General features: G+C 46.4%; 1 protein-coding gene across 2 annotated transcripts in view; it reads right to left on the bottom strand.

Annotated features, from left to right (window-relative positions):
* Positions 1-4,980: 4,980 nt before the first annotated feature.
* The window catches only part of LOC140205486 (cytosolic carboxypeptidase 2-like), a 110,661-nt gene continuing 102,759 nt past the window's right edge, over positions 4,981-12,882 (bottom strand). For both annotated transcript variants that reach the window (XM_072273098.1, XM_072273099.1), the window contains exons 20-22: positions 9,366-9,456; positions 7,253-7,420; positions 4,981-5,587 (exon numbers count right to left, since the gene is read on the bottom strand). In XM_072273098.1, the coding sequence (XP_072129199.1) occupies positions 5,245-5,587; positions 7,253-7,420; positions 9,366-9,456 (602 nt within the window). In that variant the 3' untranslated portion in view covers positions 4,981-5,244. The remainder of the gene's footprint in view (positions 5,588-7,252; positions 7,421-9,365; positions 9,457-12,882) is intronic.

Genomic DNA, 12,882 nt, shown 5'->3' with positions numbered 1-12,882 from the left:
TCCATCAACATTAGTATGCCCTGCTGAAGGGTCTTGGCTTGAAACATTGACTGTACTCTTTTCCATAGATGCTGCCTGGCCTGCTGAGTTCCCCCAGCACCTTGTGTCCGATGCTCTGGATTTCCAGCATTTGCAGATTTTCACTTGCTACTGTGCTGATTATCTGGTGGCCCTCATATTGCTGATGTGGGATCTGGCTTTTCTACACCACAGCCAGTCACCGGGCTCAAACACAGCCTGTGCTCTGCTCAGAATGTTTACCTTTTTTGCTGCCACAACGTTTTTACAATCTTGTTGTAAAGCTAGACAGGATGGTGAAGAAGGTGCTTGGCATGCTGGCTTTCTTCAGTCAGGGCACTGTGTACAAGAGTTGGGATATCCAGATACAGTTGTACAGGGCATTGATTATACTCCAGTTAAGAGCATTGTGTGCAGTTCTGGTCATCCAGCTAAGAGAATGACAGGAAGGGTGCAGAAATGATTCAGGAGGATCATGCTGGCACTGGAGAGTTGAGACTTTCATCCCCTGGAGCATAGGAGACTGAAGGGTGACATTACAGAGGGGCATCGATAAAGTCAATTGAGACAGTCTACCTTTCCCGAGTGGAGGGGAGCCCCAAAACTAGCACAGGTAGATTTCAGGTGAGAGGGGAAAAATTCAGGTTAAAGGGGACCTGAGGACAAATTTTTCCACACAGATGCTGGTGGGTGTATGGAATGAATTGCCAGAGGGAGTGGTAGATGCAGCATTTACAGCAAAGTATTTAAAAGACATTTGGAAAAGTTAATGGATGAGGAGGATTCATTGGGATATGAGCCAATTACAGGCAAATGGGACTAACTTGGGTTGGCTACTTATTTGGCTTGTTTGAGTTGGGCCAAGGGGCTTGCTTTGGTGCTGTATAACTTCGTGGCTCCATCATTATGTGTTTGAAGTGATTAATTTTGCAAATCAGACACTGGCATGGTGCTTGGGAAAATTTTGTACGACTCCTTCCTGAATGATGGAGGGCAATACGGTAACCTGGGTCAGTGTAGAATCTGGGATTCAATATCACATTCAATCCAAATGATAATGAGAGTTCCATAGTCAGAATTCAGTCACGGGATAGCATGCAGACAATGGGTTGTAATTCAAAGGACTGTACGCAGACCTCAACAGACAATGGGTTGTAATTCAATCAGAGGACTGCATGCAGACTATTCAATGGACAATTGATTGTAATTCAGTCACAGGATAGCATGAATCAAGTCAAACAAGTGGAAACAATCAAAGGTTGGAGTTCAGTACTGAGAGTAGAAAGGGCTCTGGAATTGGTTAAAGAAACACAAGCATTGGAGTTAAATATTGACACAGGCAAAGGGATTCAATGAATTCTATATGGTCATGAGATTTGATACAAGGTAGATCGCAGGCAGAGGGACTAGGATTTATTGCAGGGCACAGTTTAAGGTGAGGGACTGGGATCCGAAGGTTGGTGGTGTGATGTAGAAAGTTGTCATTGGTTACATTAATAGGATGCTGAACTGTGCTGTGAATTGGAAGATGGAGTTCAATTCAGAAAAGTATTAAGTGATAAACATGAGGCTACTAAACGAGCTAAGAGCCCATGGTATTACAAGAAAGATACTAACATGAACAGAAGATTGGCTGACTGGGAGGAAGCAAAGTGGGAATGAAGCTGGTATTTTCTTGCTGCCTGCTGGTGATGAATGGTGTTCCGCAGGGGTCGGTGTTGGAACTGCTTCCTTTCACATTGTATGTCAATGATTTGGATGACAGAATGATGGCTTTGAGACCAAGTTTGTGGACAATACAAAGATGGGTGGAGGGGCAGGTAGTGTTGAGGAAGCAGAGAATTTGCAGAAGGACTTAGATTAAGAGAATGAGCAAAGAGGTGTCAGATGAAATACAGTATCGGGAAGTGTATGGTCATGCACTTTGGTAGAAGGAATAAAAGCATAGACTATTTTCTAATTGGGGAGCAAATTCAGAAATCAGAGTGTATACGGCCTTGGGAGTCCTCATGCAGGATTTCCTAAAGGTTAACTTGCAGGTTGAGTCGGTGGTAAGGAAGGTAAATACAATGTTAGCACTCATTTCAAAAGGACTATGGTAGGGGATTCTAAAACAAGAGGGCATGACTTCAGGATTGAAGGATGCTGTTTTAGAACTGAGATGTGGAGAAATTAACTTTAGTCAGAGGGTGGGAAATCTGGAATTTGTTGCCACGAGTGGCTGTGGAGGCCAAGTCATCAGGTGTATTTAAGGCAGAGATAGATAGGTTCTTGATTAGCCAGGGCACAATGGGTATGGGGTGAAACAGGAGAGTGGGGATGACTGGAAGAATTGGATCAGCCCGTGACCAAATGGCGGAGCAGACTCGATGGGCCGAATGGCCTACTTCTGCTCCTATATCTTATGGTCTTATGGACTAGAATATAAAAGCAAGGATGTAATACTGAGGTTTTATATGGCATTGGTCAGATCGCACTTGGAGTATTGTGAGCAGTTTTTGGCTCCTTATCTTCGAAAGGATGTGCTTGCCTTGGAGAGGGTCTCGAGGAGGTTGATGAGAATTATTGTGGGACTGAAAGGGTTAATGTATGAGGAGTGGTTGATCACTTTGGGCCTGTACTTGCTGGAGTTAGAAGAATGAGGGGAAATCTCATTGAAACCTATTGAATATTGAAAGGCCCAGACAGAGAAGAGGGGGAGAGGATATTTCCTGTAGTGGGAGAGTCCAGGACCAAGGGCTGCCCATGGTTATAGACCGCACTTGGACTATTGTGAAGGTGCAGAGAACATTTACCATGCTGCCGGGATTACAGAGCATGTCTTGTGAGAAAGGTTGTGTGAGCTAGGATTTTAATCTTTGCAGCAAAGGAGGATGGGAGGAGTCGTATAAGATGATAAGAGGCATAGACAGAGTTGACAGCTAGTACCTCTTCCCCAGGAAGGAAGTGGCTTATATGAGAGGTGATACTTTTAAGGTGATTATAGGAGGAATATCAGAGTTAGCTTTTTAACAAAGAGAGTGGTGGGTGCATGGAATGTGCTGCCAAAGATGGTGGTAGAGGCAGATACATCTGGGACATCAGAAGATTATTGGATGGGCACATGGATGTAAGTAAGATGGGGGCTAGGTGGTAGGAAGCATTGGATTGACCTTGGAGTAAGTTAAAAGGTTAGCACCACATTATGGGTCGAAGAGCCTCTCCTATGTATGCTCTATGGGGAAGGACACAGTGCATGGACTGGGACAGGGATCAGGTGCAGGACGGTCCTTAAGACATTGGAGCATAATTTATCCATTTGGCCCATCTGCTCCGACATTCGATCATGGCTGATCTATTTTCCCTCTCAAATCCATTCTCCTGCCTCCTCCCCATAACCTTTGATGCCCTTACTAATTAAGGCCATTCAATCTCTTCATATCCAATGAATTAACCTCCACAGCTATCAGTGGCAATGAGTTTCACAGATTCATCACGCCCTGGCCAAAGAAATTCTTCCTCATCTCTGTTCTAAAGGGATGTTCTTCTATTCTGAGGTCATGCCCTTTGGACCTAAACTCTCCCACTACTTGAAAATCCTCTCCATGTCCACTGTACCGAGGCTTCTCAATATTCAGTATTTTTCAATGAGATCCCCCCTCATTCTTCTGAACTCCAGTGAGTACAGGCTCAGTGTCATCAAACACTCCTCATGCATTAACCCTTCCATTCCTATCACTCTTGTAAACCTCCTCTGGACCCACTCCAATGCCAGCACATCCTTTCTTAGGTATGGGGATCAAAACTGTTCACATTACTCCAATTGTGGTCTGACCAATGTAGCATAATGCCTCAGTATTATAAAATCCTTGCTTTTATATTCTCATCCTCTTGAAATGAATGTTAACATTGCATTTGCCTTCCTTACTACCAACCCAACCTGCAAGTTAACCTTTAGGGAATCCTGCACAAGGACTCCAAAATCCTTTTGCAGCTCCGATTTCCGAATTTACTCCCTGTTTTGAAAATAATTTTCACCTTTTATCATACACTTCCTGACAATGTATCCATCTGCCAATTCTTTGCCCATCCTCCAAATATGTCCATTTCCTTCTGCAGATTCCTTGCTTTCTCATCATTATTTGCCCCTCCACCTATCTTTTATCATCCACAAACTTGGCCACAAAGCCATTAATCCTGCCATCCAGATCATTAACATATAACATGGAAAATAGCAGATCCAACACCATTGAGAAACACTGGCAGCAAAACCAAAAAAGGCTCTTTTTATTCCTACTATTTGCCTCCTGCCAGTCAGCCAGTCTTCTGTCCATGCTAGTATTTTCCCTGTAATACCATGGACTTTTAACTTGCTGAACAGCCTCACGTGTGGCATCTTGTCAAAAGGCTTCTGAAAATCCAAGTGAACAACATCCACTGACTCTCCTCTGTCTATCCTGCCTGTTATTTCCTCAACGAATTCCAATACATTTGTCAGGCAAGATTTCCCCCTAAGGAACCCATGCTGACTTCGGCCTGTTTCATTGTGTGTCTCCAAGTACCCCTAAACCTCATCCTTAGTTCCAGGCTTGGAATGGAATTTGGTGCGCAAGGTGTCTAGGAACTGGGATGGGGTTTCAGTGGATGAAAGTTCATATCACTAGATTTTTGGCACGGGTTCTTCCTCATGCACCAATAACAGTGGATTGTTGGCCTTGACTGTACATCTGTAATCTTTGGGGTGTATTGGTCACTGCTGTTCTCTGGTTTCATCAGCTGCCTGGAGAGGTGGGGCACGTTGCTCGGGCAACAGCTTGCTCTCCATATCATACTGAGTATCACATAGACAGCTGAGATACAACATCCAAGGCCGACCCCAACCATGGAGATCCTTACTATTGTAATCTTTGTTAGACCCTGAGTGGTACTAGAGTAAATGAGTAATGAAAGGTTTACAGAATTAAGTTTTCATTTACTGTGTAAACTGCACACATACCATACACAAATAAGAACAAATCAGATATAAAAATAGAATCAATTTAACATTGACCATAAGAGTATATTCCTTCCAAAGATATATCGGTGGAAAATAGGAGCAGAGTGTTTCCAGTGGGATTGGGAAAACTGACCCAATGGTTAAGTGGCACCACTAGTGCTGGATAGCTTTGCCAAGTTTGTTTGCTGCTGGTTGTCCTGCCACAGGCATGCGATGGACAACTGGTCTTTGGGGGTTTCCACATGCAAATTTCACTCCACATTCTGTTGTTTATCACACTCTGAGTCCTCTTCCTGCATTTCTGGTGGCTTCCTGCTGGTTGCCTGCCTGTGTCCATCTGCACTGTCTGTAGCAGTGGAGTCCAGAGGCTGTCTTGTACTCGAAGGTCCTCTGCTGGGATTGTGCATTGCCACTGTTGTCCCACTCACAACTTTGGGTAGCAAGAGTTTGTTGGCCCCGACCATCAGTTTTAGGAGTCTCTGTGCTTTGATCTTCTTGCAATTCACTGCAGGGTTGATGGCTTGAGATGCTGATGGACAGGAGTCAAGTGAAGTTGGGACCTTGGAGATCCCATCCTCAGTATTGTTCACACCTCTGTCAAAGTGTCACAAGATACCCTTGTTATTGTACATAAGAGAACAGTAGTGTGCCAATACCATGCAAACTTGAAAGGTAATAATCCAAATTTAGACAGGATACTTTATACTGCAGTCCAGTAACGGGCTTCCTCCTCGTCACAGTCTGAAAACAGAGACTGGGATATGATGCAGGATACAGTCCAGGGATAAGGTTTTTGGACAGAGGTTGGGATACATGCAAGGGGCAGGGACTAGTCTTTAAAGTAGGACGCTGTCTAAGGATAGGCATTTCGGATTAGGATTAGGATCATTGCAAAGTACCGTTCAGCATTTACTGTCGGCTACTGTCTAGGCGTAGGGATTTGGGATTGATGTAGGATAATACAGCGCAGAGACAGACGATACAGTCTATGGTCAGGGTCAGAAACCGAGGAATACAATGCCTAGGAAGAAAGGTATAGGGTGCTACCCACATTCCCTCAAATTCTCTTCAGCCTCTTCCCCTCCCAAAAGCCCCTCTTCATCCCTGTCTGCCATTTCATCTCAAACACACACATTATAGCATTTTAGCATCCTAACGTAAACCAGAAAAATGGGGCTTGTTGAGGTTTGATCTTAGTCCCTCCTGGTATCCTGCCCAGCTGTATCTGAGCCTTGGCTGCTCACAGCAGCTCAGGAACCAGGATACTGCTGTGTAACAATGGGTAGTCTGTTTCTCAGGAGACAGTCCTTAGCCCTCAGGGCTCCTGGATACGTTTGTTGCTTGATAGCCCTCCCTCCTCCTCCTGCTATAGCTTCCAGTGATGGCCAATGGAACATAAAGTGGGCAGGTGTCAGCAGGCCCAGTTAGGTTCAAGATGGATGCTGAAGGATGAGAGAATATGAGTTGGAGGACCAAGAGATGATATCCCAGTTCAAAATACAACAAAAATTGGTGCTGAAGAAAAAAAAGTACAATTTTACAAAACTGGAAAGTTGCACAGACACACACACACAGACACACACACACACGCACGCACACACACACACACACGCACGCACACACACACACACGCACACACACACGCACACACACACACACACACGCACACACGCACACACACACACACGCACACACGCACACACACAAAAAGAACAGGTCAGCCAGAATCTATGGCGGGAAATGAACAGTTGATATTTCGGGCATCAAATCCCGGCCTGAAACATCAACTGTTGGTTTTCTTCCATCGATGCAGCCTCACCTGCTGACACCGTCCGGCATTTTGTAGATATGCAGTATCTACAGAATCTCGTGCCAACATCTCAGAACGGGTGTAAGTTATCGTACAAGGATGCACAAGATTTGGAGCAGATGTATTACAAATTAAAGCAGGAGCACACACATTTAGGGTTCAAGGACAGGTCGTATTAACATAGCCTGTATTCTCTTAAATAGAGCAGGTTGAGATGCTGTGATTAGGATTAAAGGATTAAGGATTAAATGCAGGAATGGAGAGAAATCACTCCCACTGGCAAGAAACTCTGAGTAAGCCAGCCAAAAAAACAGGATGTTGAGAGGTGCAAACCCTCAGCTCTCCTCCCCATCCTCACCCACCTTCAGGTGAGCTGAGCCCAGTTCCACCTGGGGCAGGGAGCTCCCAATGTCCTGACACAAACAACACCTGCCTCCGAGATGACTTACTCATTCTGCTCCTGCACAGTGTCCAGGCTGACCAGGGAAGCTGTTGCCATCTTGAGCATGACTGGTGGTGCCTGCTTCCCCTTCTCAGTCTTGCGCACCCTTGATCCACTGCTACTCTGAACCATTTTCGGAGACTTGCTGACATCAGGCAAAGCTTTGATATACTTCCTGTATACAGACAGAAACCGAGATTAATAGAAGAAAGTACTACACCAGGCACATCAAGGACTCTGCAGAGGATGACAGCATGCAGTCTGGGCACTGGCCTGAGTGTTGATACTGTGTGGGTACTGGACTGAGTGACCACACACAATGTGGGCATTGGACTGAGTGCTGGTACAGTGTGAGTGCTGGGCTGAGTGTCGGTATAGCGTGGGCACTGGGCTGAGTGTCGGTACAGTGTGGGCATTGGACTGAGTGACGGTATAGCGTGGGTACTGGACTGAGTGTCGGTACAGTGTGGGCATTGGACTGAGTGTCGGTATAGTGTGGGCACTGGGCTGAGTGTCGGTACAGTGTGGGCACTGGGCTGAGTGACGGTACAGTGTGGGCACTGGGCTGAGTGTCGGTACAGTGTGGGCACTGGGCTGAGTGACGGTACAGTGTGGGCACTGGGCTGAGTGTCGGTACAGTGTGGGCACTGGGCTGAGTGACGGTACAGTGTGGGCACTGGGCTGAGTGTCGGTACAGTGTGGGCACTGGGCTGAGTGTCGGTACAGTGTGGGCACTGGGCTGAGTGTCGGTACAGTGTGGGCACTGGACTGAGTGTAGGTACAGTGTGGGCACTGGGCTGAGTGTCGGTACAGTGTGGGCACTGGACTGAGTGTCGGTACAGTTTTTTTTACAAAATTCTTTATTGCAAATGTCGGTGCTATACAATATTTACAAGCCCAGTGACTAACACATTTACTACACTACAAACAGACAATACATGTTAAACCAATATATTGCCATCCTCATCAATGATGGCATTTACACCCCGCGGAGCCCAACGGTCCCAGAACATCTCGACGGTCGCCGTGGATACTGGGCTAGTGTGGGTACTGGGCTGAGTGTCGGTACAGTGTGGGTACTGGGCTGAGTGTCGGTACAGTGTGGGTACTGGACTGAGTGTAGGTACAGTGTGGGTACTGGACTGAGTGACGGTACAGTGTGGGTACTGGGCTGAGTGTCGGTACAGTGTGGGTACTGGACTGAGTGTAGGTACAGTGTGGGTACTGGACTGAGTGTAGGTACAGTGTGGGTACTGGACTGAGTGACGGTACAGTGTGGGTACTGGGCTGAGTGTCAGTACAGTGTGGGTACTGGGTTGAGTGTCGGTACAGTGTGGGTACTGGACTGAGTGTCGGTACAGTGTGGGTACTGGGCTGAGTGTAGGTACAGTGTGGGTACTGGGCTGAGTGTCGGTACAGTGTGGGTACTGGACTGAGTGATCGCGCAGTGTGGGCACTGGGCTGAGTGTCGGTACAGTGTGGGTACTGGGCTGAGTGTCGGTACAGTGTGGGCACTGGGCTGAGTGACGGTACAGTGTGGGCACTGGGCTGAGTGTCGGTACAGTGTGGGCACTGGGCTGAGTGTCGGTACAGTGTGGGCACTGGGCTGAGTGTCGGTACAGTGTGGGTACTGGGCTGAGTGTCAGTACAGTGTGGGCACTGGGCTGAGTGTCGGTACAGTGTGGGTACTGGGCTGAGTGTCGGTACAGTGTGGGCACTGGACTGAGTGTTGGTACAGTGTGGGTACTGGACTGAGTGTAAGTACAGTGTGGGTACTGGACTGAGTGTAGGTACAGTGTGGGTACTGGACTGAGTGATCGCGCAGTGTGGACACTGGACTGAGTGACGGTACAGTGTGGGCACTGGGCTGAGTGTAGGTACAGTGTGGCCACTGGACTGACTGTCGGTACAGTGTTGCCACTGGACTGAATGCCATTCAGTATGGCCACTAGACTGAGTGTAAGTACAGTGTGGGTACTGGACTGAGTGACCGCACAGTGTTGACACTGGACTGAGTGTCGGTACAGTGTGGGCACTGGGCTGAGTGTAAGTACAGTGTGGGTGCTGGACTGTATGTCAGTACAGTGTGGGCACTGGGTTTTCCGAGGCTCTCAGTTCACCTTGATGACATGTCAGATCCCATACACATCTCATCTTTCTCATTGCTCTGGGGCAGGCAGGTTGTCTCCCTGATGTGTAGACGTTCCCCAGCTAAGAAAAACATATTAGAGAAGAGAATTATAATAATATATAGGACAATAAGTCACTGATCAATAATTGATGGAAATGCTCTGAGAGACAGCACTGACTCTGGGCAGAATGGCAGGAAGTAAAGAAGTGCAAGAACAAAAGTGAAACAGTATACCCGCAGCCTCTGCACTCGGTGGCCACTTTATTAGGTACACCTGTATGCTCGCTCGTTAATGGAAGTAGCTAATCAGCCAATCATGTGGCAGCAACTCAATGCATAAAAACATGCAGAAATAGTACAGAGGTTCAGTTGTTCAGATCAAACCAAACATCAGAATGAGGAAGAAATGTGATCTAATTGACTTTGACTGTGGAATGATTGTTGGTGCCAGGCAGGGTGGTTTGAGTAACTCAGAAATTGCTTATCTCCTGGAATTTTCATGCACAATAGGATTTACAGATAATGGGGATAAAATACAAAAAAAACATCCAGTGAAAGGTAGTTCTGTTGGTGATAATGCCTTGTTAATGAGAGAGGTCAGAGGAGAATGGTTCAAACTGAGAATAAGGGGCTAGTAACTCAAATAACCATGCACTACAGCAGTTGTGCACAGACATGCATCTCAAATAACAACACATTGAACCTTGAAGTGAATTGGCTAGCAGCAGAAGACCACAAAAATACACGCAATGGTCACTGAGTGTATATTAGTGATATTATACCCGATCCGGATTCTGATTCTGATCTTGTATTCATTAAGGAGAATGATGCTATAACTCAGGCACGGTGGTGTGGAATTTGTGTCCTGTTTGAGTACTGTTTGGGGGGACGGCCTACCTGGGGGAAGCAACAGTGGCCGCGCCTCTGGCACAGAGTCTGGCCCTGTGGCTCAGAAGGGTAGGGAAAGGAAAAGGATGGCAGCAGTGATAGGGAACTTGAGAGTTAGGGGGTCAGACATCGATTCTGTGGACGCAGGAAAGAAACACAGATGGTAGTTTGCCTACCAGGTGCCAGGGTCCGGGATGTGTCGGATCGCGTCCACGATATCCTGAAGTGGGAAAGTGAACAACCAGAGGTCATGGTACATATTGGTACCAATGACATAGGCAGGAAAAGGGAGGATGTCCTGAAAGCAGACGACAGGGAGTTAGGAAAGAAGCTGAGAAGCAGGACCTCAAAGGTAGTAATTTCGGGATTACTGCCTGTGCCACGTGACAGTGAGTATAGGAATAGAGTGAGATGGATGATAAATGTGTGGCTGAGGAATTGGAGCAGGGGACACGGATTCAGATTTCTGGATCATTGGAACCTCTTTGGGCAGGTGTGACCTGTACAAAAAGGACGGGTTGCACTTGAATCCTAGGGGGACCAATATCCTGGCAGGGAGGTTTCCTAAGGCAATTGGGGAGAGTTTAAACCAGAATTGCTGGGGGGTGGGAACCAAACTGAAGAGACAGAGGAAGGGGCGGTTGGCTCACAAATAGAGAAAGCTTGTAGGCAGTGTGAGAGGGAGGATAGGCAGGTGATAGAGAAGGGATGTGCTCAGACTAATTGTCTGAAATGTGCCTATTTTAATGCAAGGAGTATCATGAACAAAGCGGATGAGATTGGAGCATGGATCAGTACTTGGAGCTATGATGTTGTGGCCATTACAGAGACTTGGATTGTTCAGGGGCAGGAATGGTTACTTAGAGTGCCAGGCTTTAGATGTTTCAGAAAGGACAGGGAGGGAGGCAAAATAGGTGGGAGGGTGGCACTGTTGATCAGAGATAGTGTCACAGCAGCAGAAAAGGAGGAAAGTCATGGAAGGATTGTCTACGGAGTCTCTGTGGGTGGAAGTTAGGAACAGGAAGAGGTCAATAACTCTACTGGGTGTTTTTTATAGACCACCCAATAGTAACAGGGACATTGAGGAGCAGATAGGGAAACAGATTCTGGAATGGTGCAATAATAACAGGGCTGTCGTGATGGGAGATTTTAATTTCCCCAATATTGATTGGCATCCCCCTAAAGCAAGGGGTTTAGATGGGGTGGAGTTTGTTGGGTGTGTTCAGGAAGGTTTCCTGACATACTATGTAGATAAGCCTACAAAAGGAGAGGCTTGATCTGATATTGGGAAATGAACCTGGTCAGGTGTCAGGTCTCTCAATGGGAGAGCATTTTGGAGATAGTGATCACAATTCTATCTCCTTTACCATAGCATTGGAGAGGGATAGGAGCAGACAAGTCAGGAAAATGTTTAATTAGAGTAAGGGGAAATATGAAGCTATCAGGCTTGGAAGCATAAATTGGGAGGTGATGTTCTCAGGGAAATGTACAGCAAAAATGTGGCAAATGTTCAGGGGAGATTTGTGTGGTGTTCTGCATAGGTACGTTCCAATGAGACAGGAAAAGGATGGTGGCGTACAGGAACCATGGTGTACAAAGGCTGTAGAAAATCCAGTCAAGAAGAAAAGAAAAGCTTACGAAAAGTTCAAAAAACTAGGTAATGATCGAGATCTAGGAAATTATAAGGCTAGCAGGAAGGAGCTTAAGAATGAAATTAGGAGAGCCAGAAGGGGCCGTGAGAAGGCCTTGGCAAGCAGGATTAAGGAAAACCCCAAGGCATTCTACAAGTATGTGAAGAGCAAGAGGATAAGACATGAGAGAATAGGACCAACCAAGTGTGGCAGTGGAAAAGTGTGTATGGAACCGGAGGAGATAGCAGAAGTACTTAATGAATACTTTGCTTCAGTATTCACTATGGAAAAGGACCTTGGCCATAGTAGGGATGACTTACAGTGGACTGAATTGCTTGACCTTTAGGCATTAATAAAGAGGATGTGCTGGAGGTTTTAGAAAGCATTAAGTTGGATAAGTCACCGGGATCGGACGAGATATACTCCAGTCTACTGTGGGAGACGAGGGAGGAGATTGCTGAGTCTCTGGCAATGATCCTTGCATCATCAATGGGACAGGAGAAGTTCCAGAGGATTGGAGGGTTGCAGACATTGTTCCCTTATTCAAGAAAGGGAGTAGAGTTAGCCCAGGAAATTATAGACCAATGAGTTTTACTTTAGTGGTTGGTAAGTTGATGGAGAAGATCCTGAGAGGCAGGATTTATGGACATTTGGAGAGGCATGATATGATTAGGAATAGTCAGCATGGCTTTGTCAAAGGCAGGTCGTGCCTTATGAGCCTGATTGAATTTTTTTGAGGATGTGACTAAACACATTGATGAAGGTAGAGCCATAGATGTAGTGTATATGGATTTTAGCAGACATTTGATAAGGTACTCCATGCAGGGCTTATTGAGAAAGTAAGGAAGCATGGGATCCAAGGGGACATTGCTTTGTGGATCCGGAACTGGCTTGCCCACAAAAGGCAAAGAGTGGTTGTAGACGGGTCCTATTCTGCATGGAGGTCAGTGACCAGTGGTGTGCCTCAGGGATCTGTTCTGGGACCCC

Source organism: Mobula birostris, chromosome 11 (genome assembly GCF_030028105.1).
Source record: "Mobula birostris isolate sMobBir1 chromosome 11, sMobBir1.hap1, whole genome shotgun sequence".
Lineage (NCBI taxonomy): Eukaryota > Metazoa > Chordata > Chondrichthyes > Myliobatiformes > Myliobatidae > Mobula > Mobula birostris.
Note: the sequence above shows the minus strand (reverse complement) of the source record. Positions and strands in the feature narration are given on the sequence as shown.